The sequence below is a fragment of the Pseudorasbora parva genome, chromosome 7, assembly GCF_024679245.1.
Source record: "Pseudorasbora parva isolate DD20220531a chromosome 7, ASM2467924v1, whole genome shotgun sequence".
In the NCBI taxonomy this organism is placed as follows: Eukaryota; Metazoa; Chordata; class Actinopteri; order Cypriniformes; family Gobionidae; genus Pseudorasbora; species Pseudorasbora parva.
Genome location: NC_090178.1, coordinates 26,967,713 through 26,986,735, shown reverse-complemented (window position 1 = coordinate 26,986,735; position 19,023 = coordinate 26,967,713). Strand labels below are relative to the sequence as shown.

The 19,023-nt window shown below is 36.5% G+C and overlaps 1 protein-coding gene across 1 annotated transcript; it reads right to left on the bottom strand.

The window, feature by feature from the left end:
- Positions 1–67: 67 nt before the first annotated feature.
- On the bottom strand, positions 68–17,915 carry vars1 (valyl-tRNA synthetase 1). The gene is made up of 31 exons (XM_067448860.1): positions 17,819–17,915; positions 16,794–17,129; positions 16,477–16,620; positions 15,490–15,697; positions 15,178–15,293; positions 14,993–15,068; positions 14,800–14,900; positions 14,201–14,328; positions 13,806–13,970; positions 13,608–13,689; positions 13,284–13,403; positions 10,256–10,364; positions 10,085–10,173; positions 9,904–9,994; positions 9,690–9,814; positions 9,498–9,601; positions 6,486–6,644; positions 6,319–6,409; positions 6,117–6,222; positions 5,930–6,000; positions 5,564–5,689; positions 5,268–5,372; positions 5,116–5,184; positions 4,955–5,033; positions 3,988–4,115; positions 3,735–3,890; positions 3,382–3,600; positions 2,696–2,807; positions 819–997; positions 361–510; positions 68–279 (listed from the first exon to the last, which is right to left on the bottom strand). The coding sequence occupies exons 2-31, from the start codon at positions 17,127–17,129 to the stop codon at positions 211–213; spliced, it is 3,813 nt and encodes a 1,270-aa protein (XP_067304961.1). The 5' UTR covers positions 17,819–17,915; the 3' UTR covers positions 68–210.
- Positions 17,916–19,023: the final 1,108 nt, after the last annotated feature.

Below are 19,023 nucleotides of genomic sequence, written 5' to 3'. Positions count from 1 at the left end.
CTTGAAAATAGATAATTTAGTTTGAGACATTTTATATTGGAACTAATATATTACACAAATCAGACTGTTTTTGATATTTAATATAAGGTTGATTTTTATTTAAGCTTCCCCACATTATTGTTCAGTAGATAAGACTGAGTGACATTAAACAAAGGAAAGGAAAGGATCTCAATGTTCACACAATAGAAAAATCATTCTAAAGATGAGCTGTTACATCATTTTTCTGAAGTTCTCAATGGCTTCCTTCACTTTCTGCAGTTCCGTTTCATTCTGCCTCAGCTGGAAAAAACAAAAAAGTTGCACTTTTCAAGACAAGAACCAGTAGAGAACTGTAATTTAAGACCACTCTATCCTACTTACCTTCTCAGCATCTGCCTCCTGCACTTTAACAGGAACTTTCTCCTTATAGTCGTTCTTGGTCATCTTTTCCTTAAGCTTTTCCAACTGCTTCTCCAGCTCCCCATTCTTTGCTGTCAATTTAGTGACCTCCTTTTCCAAGTCAATCAAACCCTGAGTCGGAGAAAAGGATTTCAAAACTGGCATGTTTACAGACACAGAAAGCTCATTACACATTAAAATGTGACGCTGTAGGAGGAGGAAATAAATTCTTGATGCAAAGCCAAACCAGATTATTAGGTTTTGAGCATGTGCTGATGTTATTTTTGGAGAATCATTTAAATTCACGTTATCTCCTAATTTCCGGTTGATTAATTCAATTATTGTATTTGGCAGCTGTGGTGGGGATTATGACAAGCAGAATATAAGTATATAAGGTATATAAGTGCAAGCCAAAACGCATTCCCTTTATGCAATTTTACCTTCAGCATGAGGTGTACAGTGCATTTATCCGAGGCGATGGCCACCGCACAGCCTTGTGGGATAGTGCTGTCGCCTCCAACCACTGGGTGAATGGTCTGAGAGTACGACAGTGTCTGGATCTGAAGATTGTATGTCTGGACCAGAGCCGCAGTATCAGAGTCGATGCACTGCAGGTAACCTGAGACCGACATAGAACACAAGAGTTACATTTATGTCTGCTAATAAAATAGGTTCTGTGAGGTTCTCAAGTGATGATACCTTTTTATGGTCAGTAGGGTTTGTGCTTGATGTGGTTAATGTTGAGACTAGGTATGCCCCAACGTTTGATTCTTTAATTAAACTCCTGAACTGAAATTCTGTCAAATACATTTAACCCCTTTCCTCATTTTGTTAATAAACATGATTTTACATGCACATAAAATAATTCCTAAATTAAAGTAAAATGACAAGTGTTGTAGAGCAAAAGTTCATAGACCAAATTGTCTACATTTAAAAAAGGAAAGAGCGTTTGTAAAAGGAAAAAGTCCACATTTCACTTTGCTGCCACCTATTGATGAAAATATTGTGTTATTTTGTTAGAAAAATAATATGAAGTTTCATAAATCTAGAATGTTTTGAGCAGTATAAGTTTCAAATTAATTTAATTAAATCCAAGTCAATGGAGTCCATACTGATAATTCTCATATGTTCTAATAAATTTAATCAGAGGTATATTTAAATAACAATTAAATATTGCTATTTTGTGTGTTGTGTGTGTGTGCGTGTTGCATTACTTTACACTGTTTTGCTGTAGTTCTTGAAAAATGTATTTATAAAAAGGGGGTAAATTAAGTAATAGCCTGATTAAAACATTAAGTTACTGATTAGATCCAATATGGATTTAGTTGAAAATGTTTATATATACACACACATCATATTATACACATTTTCCCCCTCCCTTTTGAGAATGTATTCTTATGAGATTTTTTTTTACCAAGGATGCGTTAAATTAATTAAAAGTGACAGTAAAGGCATTTCAAAAGTTGCAAAAGATTTCTGTTTCAAATAAATACTATTCAAATAAACGTTCTATCCATCAAAGAATCCTGAAAAAAACTGTTTATCAGTTTCCACAAAATACCAAATAACTGTTTTCAACATTGATAATAATAATAAATCACAATTTTAGAGTGATTTCTGAATGATCATGTGACACTGAAGACTGGAGTAATGATGCTGAATATTGAGCTTTGCCAACAGGAATAAATCACATTTTAAAATGTATCAAAGCAGAAAACACATTTTAAAATGTAATATTTTACAATCAAATAAATGCTATATTGATGAGCATAAGGGACTTCTTTCAACAAAAAAAGTCATTATACCAACCACAAACTTTTGAACAGTAGTGTATATGGCTGATATGAACTTCTACACTACTTTGTCTATAATCAACTAAATAAATAAATAAATAATTAAATAGATCATTTTAAAATCTACAAGTGAATTTAGACATCACAACATTATAATGTTCAGTACAAAATGAATAAGTCATTTTGAGGTCTGCTAAGGACAACATTTAATTTAATAAATTATTAGTATTTATTATTATTATTTAGATTATTATTATTAAGATAAACTTCAAGTACATTTTAGATGAAGGTATTCTAAATGTAAATAGCCAATGCCAAATACTAATCTTCTATTGACTAACACTAATCGACTAATAATACTGATGAAAAAAATTCTACTATCAGTCAGATATACATACCAACATATTGTGCATTTCTTTTTTAATGACCAGCATTGGATTTGGATCAGTCACGTTGGACCAATTGGTTTAAAATGGTCCATATGTATGACAATATTGACCCTGGAGTGTATTGTGATATCTTACAGTCAGCGCGGGTCTTGGTCAGGTTGTAATCGGCCCTGAGTGATCGGATGGTTCTGACCACAGACATGACAAACTCCATCTGCCGGTCCACCTCCTCGCTGTGCCAACAGAACTACAACCAAACAAAACACCAGTTATACTAGAAACCAACACATAGGAATTTACATTGGCAATAAATAGAACTAAGACAGTGGACATGCTCATCAGTGCTAGGAATGAGGAAAACATTCCCTGTCCTTCTCCTGTTAGTTCAGGACATGCAATTAGTGGAGTTTCCACCTTTAAACTGCTTGGAGTTAATATCTCTTCCGATCTGTCATGGGACGCCCACATTAAGTACATGACTACGAGAGTGTTGCTAAAAAAGCAGGTCCCTTGTGATGTTTTAACACAAATATATTAGACTTTTATACAGCCAGTTCTGGAGTACGCTAGCCCAGTATGAGGTGGACTACCTAAAGGTCTCTCTGATGAGATGGAGAGAGCTCAAAAACATTGCTGACGGATAACAAGCATCCCAACATCAAACAAAATTTGTTTCAGATCATTTCGTCTCTCCACTCTTCATGTCATTTACACTTTATTAATCACTTGTTATCTAAAACTTTTTTATTTAAAAACTTCTATGCTGGCTGGATCTCTTTGGGATTTTGCACCTTTTTAACCCCAAAATCCCAACAGCTCACCTCTGAAGTGTCTGGATAAGGTGTGACACAGATGCTGAGGGGGCTGTCCTGAGGCCGTCTCCTTGGCAACCGCTGGAAGAGCTCTTCAGTAACAAAAGGCATGATGGGAGACAGCAGGCGGAGTCCCACCTCCAGACAGGTGAAGAGAGTCTGTCTGCAGACGTCTGCCTGTTTTTGTCCTTCTGAATCCGTCCTGCTCAACACCGGCTTCACGCTTTCCTACATGAGCAGAACAAAAACCAAAGTCTCAAAGTTAACCTTTCCAACAAAACTCTAAAGCTTACTAAGAAATGTATACAAATGAAGAAGCCAAAAGCAAGTGTAGGTGTGTAGGTGGTGTGTGTATTCATTACCAGATAAACATCACAGAGCTCGTACAGCCAGAAATTGTAGATGGCAGTGGTGATAGCCGGAAAATCGTAGGCCTGGAATCCGTTATCACACAGCCCTACTGCCGCGCTCAGACGGGACAGAATCCAGCGATCAGACACACTTTCACTGCCACACAGCTGAGAGACACAGAATCACATGTTTAGAAATTAACTGAGAGGGAAATCAACCCACAATACACCACATCAAGTCCGTCTGTCCATCTCTTTCTCTCACCTGAGCTTTTTCACAGGGAACAAATTCCTCTCCCAAAGTCCTCATGGCAAACTTCACTGCGTTCCAAAGCTTGTTACAGAAATGTCTATATCCCAGAATCCTGTTCACGTCCAGATTTATGTCTCGGCCTGGTATAAATAAACCAAAAAAATGCATAAAGTCAAGACAGGTTTTATTACTAACTATTATGGAAACACTTTACAATTAGGTTGTATTAATTAACATTAGTTAATGCATTAGTTAACATGAACTAACCATGAACAACACCTCGGTTCAGCATTTGTTAATCTTTGTTAATGTTAGTTAATAAAAATGTTAGTTCACAGTGCATTAACTAATGTTACCAAGATTTTAATAATACATTAGTAAATGTTGAAATTAACAAAGATAAATAAATGCTTTACAAGTGCAGTTCATTATTAGTTAATGTTAACTAATGTTAGATAATGAACCTTATTGTAAAGTGTTACCATTATTATTATTATCCACCTGAATATTCAGAAAACATATATTAATACAGGTTTGTCAGTGATGATAGTAACATCCATGTACCTTACCATACCTCTAATCAGCCAAAACTAAGTTAGTTTAGAGTGTTTTGAGAGTTCAAATCATCTTGCCAAAGTGAACTTTCTAGAAAACTTTGCTTTCGAATTGAGCAGAAAATCTTCTCGGTTTCATTCCTTCTGTTCAGTCGGTTGAGGTCAGATGCATGAATACACCAGAGAGCTTCTTTTATAGTAGAAATTGAAGTTTTATTTAATCGAAATTGACGTTGAAAACTGTTTTGTCATGTTAATATCCTGGCTCTAATATATCTCTGACTGTATTTAGCTCAAAGAAGAAAATCATATACACCTAGTATGGCTTGAGGGGAGTAAATCGTGATTATAATAATTTTTCTTCTTTTTGTGTACTGCAATAACTGGCAGATTAATTTAGATATGATTGATACTTTTTTTTTTACCTTGACTGGTATAAGCACATAAAGCAAATCTGAGCGCGTCGGTCCCGCATTCTGGAATTCCACTGGGATAGTCAGATTTCTAGAGAGCAGACACAGATACTGAATGTAATAGAAAAGCATAGCAGAACATACAAGAACAAAAGAATACAAGAGGGTTATACCTGTCCCTGTTTGGCCTTCTCAACCTCCAGAGGATCCAGATTACTGTCTGTTAGTTGAGCGTGAAGACCCTACACACACAAGCCTCAAATTCATTTTGTGCATCAAAAATATAGCCACGTGGTGTTAATGCAAGAATCAGCACTTTAGCCACCTCCAGTGAAATGCCAGTGATGACGTCCAGAGGGTCGATGACGTTACCGAGAGACTTGCTCATTTTCCTGCCATGGGCATCTCGTACCACTGCATGCAGGTACACCTGAAAAAAAAAACATGCCAGATTTACACCACAAGTTACATTAGTTTTGAATGAATTGACACCTGCTGATACATCTGAGAAGGAGTTTATCAGCCTGTTAGACACTCACTTTTAAATTTTGCAGGCCTAGAAGCCCCAAAAATAAAATATACAAAATAGAAAATATATATTAAAAAACACAACAAACTGACCTCTTTGAAAGGTAGTTTTCCAGTAAGTTTGAGGCCCATCATAACCATACGAGCCACCCAGAAGAACAGGATATCGTGACCCGTCTCTAACAGCGTTCCTGGGTAGAACACTCTCAGGTCCTCTGACTAACACACAAATATTACAAAATTACACAATCACTGTAGTCTCTGTATATATATATATTGACAATGGCATATTAGCACAAATACTAAATTTATTAGTTTGTTTTTTTTGCAAAAATAGTAATAGTCAGCCCTACACAAGTCAGCAAATTTAGACTGAGCTTAGCTAAATATTTCCATAACATTCTTGCATGCTGCCTTCTGCACATGAGTGTGTGTGTTAATTCTGTGTTAATATCTGACCTCGTTGGGCCAGCCAAAGATGGAGAAGGGGAAGATCCCTGAGGAGAACCAAGTGTCCAACACATCCTCATCTGAAACACAGCCAGACAGAAAAAAAAATGCTTTATTGATGCCAGAGGGTAAAAACTGACACAAACAAAACAGAAGGATAAATGACTCAGTGGTAATGAGTGTGTCAGACTCGCACCCTGGCGTAGAGAGATTTTGTCTGCAGTGACATTAAAGCGTTTGGCAGCTTTTTCTCTGGCTTCCTCCTCTGTCCTCCCGCTGACCCAATAATGTCCGTCTACATCCTAAATGCATACAACAATACAGCATCTTAATTCCTACCATCCCTGTGTATCCACAGCACACACTACAGGCCGCATTTTTGCTGTGCCTCTGCTTACCTCGCCTGGTTTGACTGACGGATCCTTCACAGTCACAAAGTACGCTGGTATCCTGTGGCCCCACCACAACTGCCGTGAGATGCACCAGTCCCTGATACCCATGAAGTGTTACTACACACATACAGTGACTCCAGCAGACAACATATGAGCTGAGACAGAAGGATCACCTGATGTTGTCCATCCAGTTGAACCAGGTTTTGAGGTGGTGGTCAGGGATGATCTTGAGCTCTCCGTTTCTGACGACATCCGCAGCCTGCTTTCCCATCTCTCTGCAGTCCACGTACCACTGTGGCTTCAACAGAGGCTCCACTATGTCCTTAGAACGGCTGAGAATAACACACATACACATCAATCGCTTTGTGCATGTTAACAGAACATTTGTCACAAATGGCAATTCTTATTTTTTATGTAATATTGCTTATTATAAATGATTTATCATAATATCATTTATTCATCCTTTTTATTTTTTATAAATTCATGTGTCCTCATAATCCAAAAATAAAAATGTGATGTCTAGACCCCATTGACATGCATTATACGAGAAACGGTTGGAGTTAAAAATCTCCATTTGTGTTCTACTGAAGAAACAAACACACCTACATCTTGGATGCCCTGGGGTAAGCAGATAAACATCAAATGTTCATTTTTGAGTGAACTATCCCTTTAATCAAATTAACTTCCCCTCCCTCTTGCAATGACACCACTTCTTTTCTCTGATGTGATGATGTGTTTACTGATCACACTAGTAAACCACAACTATCCAACGAACCAATCAATTCCCAATGGAAAAAAATGGAAGTGCTGCACTTCATGTTTTCTTGTTCTAGTCATTTCACTCGGATATACAGCACAGTAGGAAAGAAAAGACTACTGCAATTTCATTTCATGCCGACATTAACCTCCTAAGACACAGGACCCAGGAATTTTTTTTTCTTTTTTGGGGGGGGGGAATTTAGTGTTTTTTTATGTCATTACATTGCTTAGAGCATAATAATCAAATGGGAAAAAAACATTTAGAACATTTTTATTTTATTATTATGTTATGCTACGTCCTTGTAAGTAGACACCAGGACTCTTAAATTGAGAAATAAATTGAGATGTAATGATACAAATTTGTTTTTTTTCATTCACCAATACATTTTTAGGTTTCAGATTTTTTTCCGGAATTAATTTATATACTATTTTATGCAATATGTGGATAAAATGACCATTCATGGGTTCTCTCATTCAATAGAATGCATCTATACCGGGGTCTCAAACTCAAATTACATGGGGCTGCTGGAGGTAGACTCTGGGTCAGGCTGTGCCGCATCAAGTATTCCACAAAAAAAACAAGAGCACAACTGATCCAATCTTCTCAATCTTTATTATTAACAGTTCTTCAACATAAATGTTTCTTCTGAACATTCTCTTCTGAACATGAATGGTTCATATAGGCTTCTCTTTCCTCCTCAGTTTAAAAAATAATAATTATATAACCTATAGAAATTAAATCATTATGTTATACTGAAATAATATATATTTTTTATTTTATTTAAAATAATAGACTAATTCAAAGCAAGGCCATAACCAGGTCAAACAGAACAGTGAATGAAATTCTAGGTCTAATTCTAGTTGGGAAATAATCTATTTGGGACTATTTGCAAATGATATTTGCATTAATTTGCTTAAAATATATTAGATATATTATTAGTCCCAAGATTCTTCGCATAAGTGAATAAATAAGTACATCCGCTGCCTATATTTGAGTTCCTCACTGGTCTAATAGTAGACTTTTAGTAAATTGTCTAACATTTTCTGAGTTCTAATTGTCCCCCTTTTGTTATTGGTTGTTGTGTTTCTCCCCTTCGCTATGGTTTCTTCCCTGCGTCCCAATTCGAATACTATTCATACTAAATAGTATTAGAAAATAGAATTAGTAGTAGGTCCCAAATCGTAGTATGCTGAAAAGAGTATTCCAAAGATACCCGGATGGTTTACTATTTCCGGTCAAAATTCGAAGTGATCGATGCGCACTCTAACTATAGCTGATATTGCCCACAACCCATTGCGAGTTGGACGAGGATTTGATTAGAACTACAAAGGCTGATAAAAAAAAGTGTTCGAAAACTACAAACATGACGGATGTGCGAGTCCGAGAGTTAAGTAGAGAGGTTTAGATAAAGGTTTGAGTGATCAATTATCAGTATTCAACCTGACAAAAATATATTTATTCAGTGCTATCCACATTATATTTCACCTGCAGCAGCATTGTGAACTTTTGTAATGACACGTTTGGCCATTAACTTTTAAATGCGTCATTATATTTAAACTGCAAACGTGAGGAGTCTCTGCATTAAAGACCCACACATGGCAGATCAACGTGCGCTACATTTTTCTCCGATACAGTAGGAAATTTAACTGAATGTGAAGGATTTTAACTGTGACGAATCTGACGATGATTGACAAGTCTGTTAAAGATGGGGAAGTAGTGTCCCGAAGCTTGCATAGTTTTCTGCTACACACTCAAAAGTACATACTTTTTCTTCACAAAAGGAGTACATAGGATGTAGTATAAGTAGGCAAACTGGGACGCAGCCTTTGTCTCACTTTTCTGTTCTACTCTGTCACTCAGTTTTAGGTGCTGTGATTGGTTGCTGATTGAGATCATTCATTATGATGGACATGGAACTTGACCAATCAACAATTGTGCTTCACAATAACGGACACCTGGTGGAACAGAAGGGCGGGGTAGAGCTTGATGTGTGTTTGTTGGCTGTGCCATTCGTTCGATGCTGCCTGACTTAGTGGTGGTTTGCTTTGCTTGTTGTGTTTTTTTTCCCCCAGAGAACGTCGTACCCGTTCTACCCGTTTGATACTGTGCCGGAGAGTAGAGAAAAGGGAAGTACGTCACGTGACATACATTAAAGCGTCTTTGGTGTTTCCAAGGGTTCAACAAAATAAAACCGGAAACCACGGGTAACACGGGTATGATGTCATTGATATGCGACGCACAGACATGGTGCACGTCCTGGTTAAAACTGCTAATTTCTCTGGATTTAAACATCCTTGGAAACATTTAGGATAAGTACACAAGTCAACTAAATATATAACATTGTTCTAGTTGTTTTTTGGATATTTGAATCCAACAGTCTTACATATTGTGCCTGAAAGGATTTAAGTGGAAGTCAGAGTCTAACCTGCAGACAGGCACCACCATCGGATTGTCTTTGACCTCCTTAAACTGGCCTCTATCTTTCAGAGCCTGGAGCACAGTTTTCCTCGCCTCAAAGCGCTTCATCCCCTAAAACACCAGAGAACAATTTGTCACTTGATTTAAATAATTCCTGGTGTGAACAGGGTCAAAGATGTCACAATATGTGCATGCCTACCAGGAACGGAGGAGGAACATTGATTAGTAGGCCATTTTCATCCAGGATGTTGATGAAGGGCAGTTTGTGTCTCTCTCCCACCTCATAATCATTATGATCATGAGCAGGAGTGATCTTCACAGCACCTGTACAACAAAACTGCACTGTAAACTGCACACAGACCCAGAAGACGGCAGCGTCAAAGACAAGCTTACAGAAAATATACGCTTATTACCTGTTCCAAAGTTCATATCAACAAAGTCATCAAACACGATGGGCATCTTTCGGTCACAGAATGGGTGAACGACCATCTTTCCTTTGAGATGCTGGACAGTAAACAGTTCATTTAACTCAAACACATTCTCAAGACCATTTTAAAGACAAGAGTTATAAGGAAAAGGAAACTTTGGCATTACCTGATATCTGGAGTCATTAGGGTGGACAGCCACAGCTGTGTCTCCAAGCATGGTCTCAATACGTGTGGTGGCCACTACCACCTCTTCATCTACAGGAGAACGTGTCATTTTATAAACCTCTGTAGGTCTTGTCAGTACTTTTAAATTAATTTCTCCAGACACAACCCTTACCTGATCCTTCAATCTTGTAAGAGAAAGACACCAGCACGCCAAACTCAACCTTCTCCTTATAACCCGGCACAGGAAGCAGGGTTCGCCCTGTTAGCTCTTTTTTATCGACCTAGAACACAAAATTAATCAGGTGACCTCAGAGACATTTAGTGTAGATGTAACTTCAGTCATCAGCTACTTTCCAACATATGTAGTTAAACTGTCAAATAAATTGATGGATACATTTTCTCAGACTAGCTTTTACTATGTGTTTAGATAGTTTAAAACTCAGTTTTATGAAAGTTATCAACAACAAACAAAAGGTAAAACGTTGCTGTGTCAATTTGTGTCAATATTATACACTATTGATTAAAAAGTTTGAGGTTTAATGTTTTTGAAAGAAGTACTAACAGACTGCTCACCAAATCTGCATTAATTTGATCAAAAATACAGTAAAAACAACAATATTGTGAATTGGTGTTAAATAAGTTTTCAATTATTTTCTATTTATATTCATATATTTTAAAATTTAATTTATTCCAGTGATAGCAAAGCTGAATATTCAGCATCATTACTCCAGTCTTCAGTGTCACATGAACCTTTAGAAATCATTCTAATTCTAAAAATGTGCTTTTATTTATTATTATCAATTTTTAAAACAGTTGTGCTACTTAACATTTTTGTAGAAACCAATCAAACCATGATAATATTATTATAAAAAGACTTTACCGTCACCTTTGGTCAGAGATGGACCTACGCTACAACTGAAAGTTCTAAAAACAGATTTTTACCTGAGTAAAAGTACAGAAGTATTTAAAGGGGGGGTGAAATGCTGTTTCATGCATACTGATCTTTTTACACTGTTAAAGACTTGGATTCCCATACTAAACATGGACAAAGTTTCAAAAGTTAAGGTGGACGTTTGATGGGAGTATTTCTTTGTCAAAAATACTACTTCCGGTTAGTCATAAGTTTCGGCAAGTTTTTTGCGATCATGCGTCCCCTTTGACGTTAATGGGGGCGGAATTTCCTTGTATGGGCCTTACGGACAATTCTACCGGAAGAGCGTGAGAGAGAGAGAGGGAGAGAGCGAAAGTAACAGGCTACGCCCATCAAAGCGCTGGCTCGTAGGATGCGCTGCACAGGTAATGTGCACATAACAATGTCACCAAAAAAGTGCGTTTTTGGTTGCCAGACCAAGACAGTCCTGCACAGATTCCCCAAAAACACCGCGTTAAGGCAACAGTGGATGTAATTTGCTTTTCCGGATCAGCAACTGAGTTGCGCGAATGTTTATATCTGTTCGCTGCATTTCGGTGCCGACTGTTTCATAAACAAGGCCCAGCTCGACGCCGGATCGCCTAATGCTGAAGGATGGAGCAGTCCCAACGATAAAGGTCCCAACGTTAGAACCGCAGGCTGTGAGTGAGACTGCTTCAAATGTCTGTGTTTTTGCCTATGCCCATCAAGTAGCCCAAACATGATCACGTATAGTTAATTGATCAATGGAGCATGCGATGTGTAGTGCGTGTACATTTGTTTAGCTGGCCACTATATGTGTAACTTTATGTTTGTGTATTGTAAAAGCACTCCAAACAACAATACACAAAGAGTGGGGAAATATGTTGAACTAAATAAGCACGCTTCTTCATTCAAATGCGCTACTATTCCGTGTCTTTCTATGTAAACACTAACTTAGCCTGCCGTGCAAAACCAGTCCGTTTACTAACGTTACAATTGTCTACACAAACCACGCGTAAACACACACACACACGTGCACAACTGCACTTCCCACATGTACACCTTCAAAGACAAAAATACGACGATATAATTCAAGTATAAATATGTAAATAACACAAGCCGCTAAGCATATTATATAGTTAGTGTATAACTTGTACCACATAGAGACGTCCTGCTCTAGTCGTTTTTGCTGCTGCTCCTGTTCAACTGCAGCCTCTGGGTCTGATTCCGGATCATAGATGTATGGCTGTATCTGATTAAAAGCCATATTTTTATTTTGAATAAAGTTTTTTTCCCGCTGTTAGGGATGACACAGCTTTACGACGCACTCAACACAATAGCAGCAGCGCGCACTCGTCATTCTTTAGCTTCGCCCACACGATACGCCCCCACCCGCTCGGCTTTTTCCGGAAAGACTCGGAACAGCGCATCTTTCTTATATAATTATAAAAAAAATAAAGACTTTTCGGAGATATGCAGGATGCAATGCTACTCTATAGGTACTCAAGATTGACATGACACTGACTGAAACTGAGTGTTTCACCCCCCCTTTAAGTATCATTTCATTTTTTCAATGTAAATGCATTATTTTATAATTGTTATATATATATGCACATTATGCCATCAAGGTGGTTTAAGCCAGTCAGTCATGCTCCATCTGACAGGCTAGCATTCGACTACCTTAAACTCATTTCAATATTTGTATAAAAGTAACAAAGCTTTTTACAAAGCTGCTGTCACTTTAAGGCCGAATGCACAGACCCTATACAACCAAACAGTTAACTGGAGCCATTGACTTCCATAGTAGGAAAATAAAATACTATGGAAGTCAATGGCTCCAGTTAACTGTTTGGTTACTGACATTCTTCAAAATATCTTCCCTTGTGTTCAGATGAAGAAAGAAATTCATACAGGTTTGAAACAACTTGAGGGTGAGTAAAGGATGACATAAGTTTCATTTTAAAGTGAACTATCCCTTTAAGGAAGAAAAAAAATCTCCCACCGACTTTCAAAACTGCTACAGTAATGACTTTCGACTTTGAGGAACTTAATAGAAATGTAGTGCAGTAAAAAGTATAATATTTGTCTTTCAAATGTAGTGAAGTTAAAGTTTCCCAAAAAAATAATACTCAAAGTAAAGTACACATACTAAAAAAGTGTACTTAAGTACAGTACTCAAGTAAATGTACTTAGTTACTGTCCACCTCTGCCTTTGGTATATTTAATACATCCTCACTAGTTAATAGTATTAACTTCTTTTTTTAAAATCTTGACCCCAAAACTGGCCATATATATGGTTTGAATGTACCTCTATGTCAGAGATGGCGGAGTTGAGGGTGCAGGACCAGTTGACGAGTCTCTTGCTCCGGTAAATCACACCTTCCTCATGCATACGTATAAATGCCTCCTGGACCGCAAATGAAAGTTTCTGCAAGCAGAAAGAATTACAAATGATTACTTAGATAATCCCTTATCAAATAATGACAATTTAAAGTTTAGTAATGAGAAGCTTGTCCATAATAATTTTGACAAGCAAAAGAAAAAAATTCACGTTGGCAACACCTGGATAGTTTTCTATACTTCTATACTAGTAGTCTATACTATGCTTGCGCTTTTTGTCCATTGTACTCACAGTATCCATCGTAAAACAAGCTCTGTCCCAGTCCAGAGAGGAGCCCAGCTTCTTCAGCTGGTGATAGATGCGATCTCCCTTTCTGTTTGACGCCAAAAGGAAGAGAAATGTGTTCGTATCATTTGAGTTTAAATAATGATTTAATAATCTTGGAATTATCCATCCCCATTTGAGTCCTCCTCAACCTCCGACACTCACTCGTTCTTCCACTTCCAGACCTCCTGGATGAATTTCTCTCTCCCGAGATCATGTCTGGTCATCTTCAGCTCTCGCATCAGTTTCTTCTCCACCACAACCTGTGTGGCGATACCAGCGTGATCGCAGCCGGGATTCCACAGTGTGGTCTCTCCTCTCATCCTGTGCCTGCATTTCCACATCAAAGCAAACCGATGATTAAACATCATTATTTCTGACACATGACGACGTCACAGGCTCCATATCTAAAGTTATCCTAACATTAACAGTCAGTCACAAAGTATCTCGTCTCGACTTTTATATTGCAAACATTTTTTTATTACATCTAATAAAGCATAAAATGAATACTATGGCTTATCACATTAGATTAATTATTTATAACCATTATATCCAGCTACCATCTTGTCAGGCAGTCCTGAATTGCATTGGTCAAGGCGTGACCAAGGTGGAGGGATCCAGTCACATTAGGTGGAGGAATACACATCATGAACACGCCACGTGGGTTTGGCTCACTTACTTTCTTTCTCTGGATAAGAAACAGCAGAAAATATAATTTAATGAATATACACTATCGTTCAAAATTTTTACATTTTTTTTTTAATGCTTTTGAAAGAAGTGTCTTATGCTCATTTCAGGCTGCATTTATTTAATAAAAAATACAGTAAAAATGGTAATATTTTGAAATATCATTACAATTTAAAATAACTGTTTTCTAATTAAATATATTTTAAAATTGTATTCCAGTGATGGTAAAGCTGAATTCTCAGAATCATCACTCCAGGCTTCAGTGTCACATGATCCTTCTGAAATGATTATAATATGCTGATTTTGTTTCCTGATTATCAATGTTAAAAACAGTTGTGCTGCTTAATATTTTTTGTGGGAAATAAAAAATTGAGGATTTTTTGATAAACAAAGTTCAAAAGAACAGCATTTATTTGAAAAAAAAATTTTTTAAATGTCTTTACTATCATTTGTGATTATTTTCATGTCATACCCCATATTCAGGCTTGAAAAATCCCTGTTTCTCCCACCAGGAGTACCAGGCCGCTTCCACATACTGAGGACTGTAAGAATCGGGCAGAGGACTCAGGACATCTGAGACGCATGAAGAGACACACATAAATAACTAGATGGGTGTGTGACACATCTGAAAAAGAAAATTATTGCTAACGGGAGCAAAAGCACACCTTTTTTCTCCCCAGAAGGCGTGGGTATGTTGTAGCTAATCACACCCAGTTCCTTTTTCTCAGGTTTGGCCTTTTTCTGTTGGAGGGGACAGATGAATAAACAATAATGCAAGTTCAGCGTTCTGCTTTCTTTTCATCTCTACTTATGTCAATAAGAGAAAAAGATGCTGAGATCGTCACTCTACCTCGGTCTGAGGCTGCATCTTCTTCTTCTCCTCCATCTCTTTCTTTTGTTGAAACTTCTCCATCTTTTCTCGCTTCTTGGCCTCTTTCTTCAGCTGAGCCTCTGTCTTAGGAGGACCTGAGAATAATAAGGATAAGAGGACAACCTAATTATTCAGGGTTAACAGACTGCAGACTCTAATAGGACTAAAATCTATCTGAAGGATCATGTTTCAATCTACTAGTTTATAATGGTCATACAATTCCCTCAGAATGCTATGACATTTCTAAAAAAAAAATTTTTTTAAAAACCTTCCAAATACACACATACTTACCATTACCAGGTGTGCTGTCTGGTGTAGCAGCGTCAGAAGCAGCAGTTGATGTGGTATTGGCAGCAGCGCTGGGTTTGGGGGTCACGGCCCCCATTTTTTCACACAGTGAGATTTTACCCAACACCTTAATGAATTGTGGCTGGTTCACACATGTATTAAACCATCTGGTTACATTCACCAATGACTTCCTGTCTGCAGGCTCCAGTGCCTTTAAAAAAAAAGAAGAGGAATGACTATAATGAGGAACCATTCTTTGACACCAATAACAGCTGAAAGTTGAAGCAGTTTATTAAAAAATGAACAGTAAATGATGAACAAATTACGCTCATGTTATTCAAAACATTTTTGAAACATCAGTGCATCATGTACAAGTATTATTGTTAACTAAAACTAGAACAAAAAACTATTTAAAACTCGTTATTTAAATAAAGTTGAAATAAAATTAGACAAACATAAGTTGCCTTAATTGGCAACTAACTGAAGTAAGTTTAAACGGTAGTACTAAAGTTACTAAAAATTAAAATAAATAGGAATAAATGCCATATAGTAATATATCAAATGTAAGCAGAAAATGTACCAATGTCTAACCTGCTTAATAAAAATAACAAAATAAATAATAATTCTAAAACAATACATAAATAATACTAAAATAACACCAATTCCTTTCTTCTATGAACTGTGTGAAGCACAAAAGATGATATTTAGGGGGGAAAACAACGTTTTTTGCCCATAAAATGAAATTCAATGGAATTCGACATTGTTTTTGGACCCCATTGACTTTCATTGTATGGATAAAAACAGCGGAAACATTCTTTAAAATATCTTCTTTTATGCTCCACAGAAAAAGTAGGTCATACAGGTAAGGAATTACAAAGCAGAATAAATGATAAGAAATTTTAATATTTTTGCATGAATTGTCCCTTTTAATAATACAATCTGTCGTGATAAAATAATTCAAGTGATTTAAGATTACAGATGTGCACTCACATATTTGAATGGCAGCAGTGCTGCCATAGCAACAGCCATATCCGCCAGAGTCACACCTTCTCCTACCAGGAATGTCCGCGGTGCTAGAGTCTCATCTAGAGCTTTGAGAACACGCAGCAGCGCTGCTCTGGAACTCTGCTGAAGCTAAAATTAAAGATAATGTCATATTACATCAAAAATGAATAATCAAAGATAGTGCCAAGAAGAAAAATTGTCTAAAAATGAGGAGCCATAGCCGTACAGAGAATGTGTCTGTCTCAATCAACACATGACATACACAGGCAATCAGACCATCAAGGAAAACACAAAAGACATACCTTCTTATCGACTACCATGATCCCCAGCAGAGGGAATGCTACAGAGCAGGCCACTGGCATCAGCTCGTTCTCAGCAAAGCTCAGCCATTGCCACACTTGACTTTCTTGCTTCTTATCACTGCCTGTCCGTTTACCTGCTGCTGCCAGGTACCAGCTCACAGCATTGGCACCAGTGAGCACCGCACCATCTAAGACCAGAGCAGGACGAGATCTGGCCACCTCAGACGGAGGGTCCTCGTGGACTATTCGTGGAGGAGATCGACAGAATTCAGCAGCGATCAAGGGCAACAAACTCCTGAAGTCATCAGGGTGGGAAGAGATGTAAAGAGTGTCCATCTGACAGAGAGATATGATGAGTCATGTCAATTAATAATTCACTTCTTTTAAATGTTTTATTTTATTTTTATAAAACCTACATAAAAACTTTATTTAATTTCTACAGTTTTGTGTATGGTACAATGACTATTGTTCAACTGTATAGATAGATTTTACATCGTTAGCCCGTCAATACATGAAAGCAAAAGTATCAGATGCAGTAGTCAATATTCAATAAACAAAACTTAAGATATTATTTACAGTTATTGCACATCACACTTTTCTGCTTGTCTTATATACATTACATTTGCGAGTGATTTAAGCCTCGTCATAAAAACTTTTGTGTAAACTGCTTTATTGACAAACAAACTGGACTTGACAACATTACTGTCAAACCATATTCAGAATATGATGTCCTTGATTTAGGATTTCCATAAATACTTTTAGTAATATTAGGATCACAATAAACTCTTTTACTCAGTAACCGTTTGCATCTATATTATAATGTAATGCTTCAGTAATAACTTGAGTAATTTGAAGTCTAAAGATAGACCGGCTAATTGGCTAAACGCATGATCTGTTCATTTCAGCAGAGCTAGGTGCCTACTAAAGTTTTTTTTTTTAAATCACATATAAGACTCTATTGATAAGCATAAATACGGTAGTACATGTATTTGTTAAAGTCTCACTGAAGATCTATAATAACTCACCTGTAGGCAGCAGTGGGGAAACGTCAGCCTAAATCCAGCATGCACAGAATCCGGTGTTTTACGTGTTTTACAGGCGCTGCCGTAAAGTGATAATAACCGTCGTAAAGCGCATCCGTCTGACGCAATAAATGTGTAAAACAGACCAGTGCCCAATAGAAATTGCAATAACATGAAACACTGAACGTTATGATGCAAGGCACTGAAAAAAGAACTGATGAGGCAGTTTTCGAATGAAATTACGGAAATTACATTATTTCGTTTTAATAACTTAAGAGTAATATTGTCTGTTAAGGACATTTATTTGTTATTTTGAATGTAAAAATATGCACTGACAATACTTTATAATTTTGAAGTTCAAATTATATATTCACAAATGTAGGGTGTCATTTAAAAAAAAAATCTTATCTCATCTTTTTGTAATGATCTTACATTCTTTAATATATTAATTTAAATCAAGGGTTTTCAAACTGGTCTCTAGAGACTCCTATAGGGCACCACAAGAGAGTGTTAGCAGCCCATGGAAAAGTTCTGAGAAAAACAACATTATTAAAATAATAATAATAATAATAATAATAATAATAATAATAATAATAATAATAAAAGATTAGAATAAATAAATGAGCAAATGAATACATAAAAATAACACTACATTATATTTTCCAAATAATATATATTTTTTTAATTATATTAATTTCTTTACAAGAATTTATATAGATAGCATTTAATTTTAAGATGGGGGGGTCCCTCACATAAGGGACTATATATTTGGGGGTTTGTGGTTAGTTTAAATAACTTAAATAATCAAGATTGTAAACATTATGGCAATACTAAATGTTACAAATTGGTATTTGGCACTAAATACCAGATTAGAATACAAAAAATACTTGTTTTTATTTTTACATCACTTCATAAAGGTTCCACTTTATAATGAGTGGTCATTATAAAAGATTATGTACAGCCATGTGCTGTTCTAATATTGGTACAAGCAATGATGGTACATTAAAAACATTGCTAAAACGTTCTATGAAGCTCCCGCTTATGAATTATAGCCCCATTTATACTTATTTATAAGCATCACAATTTTATAAATACATTTATGACGTATTAAGACATTTATACTGCATTATGAGAACGGTTATAAATATATTTTTTTATAATCATAAGTGCATTTCCTTTTTCAATGCAGATTCCAGTATGTAGATTTC

Coding starts and splice junctions, on each gene's coding strand:
- vars1 (XM_067448860.1), bottom strand. CDS start 17,129: ATGGACACTCTTTACATCTCTTCCCACCCTGATGACTTCAGGAGTTTG. Junction 14,329..14,799: donor TTTTCAAGCCTGAATATGGG/GTATGACATGAA, acceptor TTTCTTATCCAG/AGAAAGAAAGTAAGTGAGCC. Junction 5,373..5,563: donor GAAAACTACCTTTCAAAGAG/GTCAGTTTGTTG, acceptor TTTTTTTTTCAG/GTGTACCTGCATGCAGTGGT.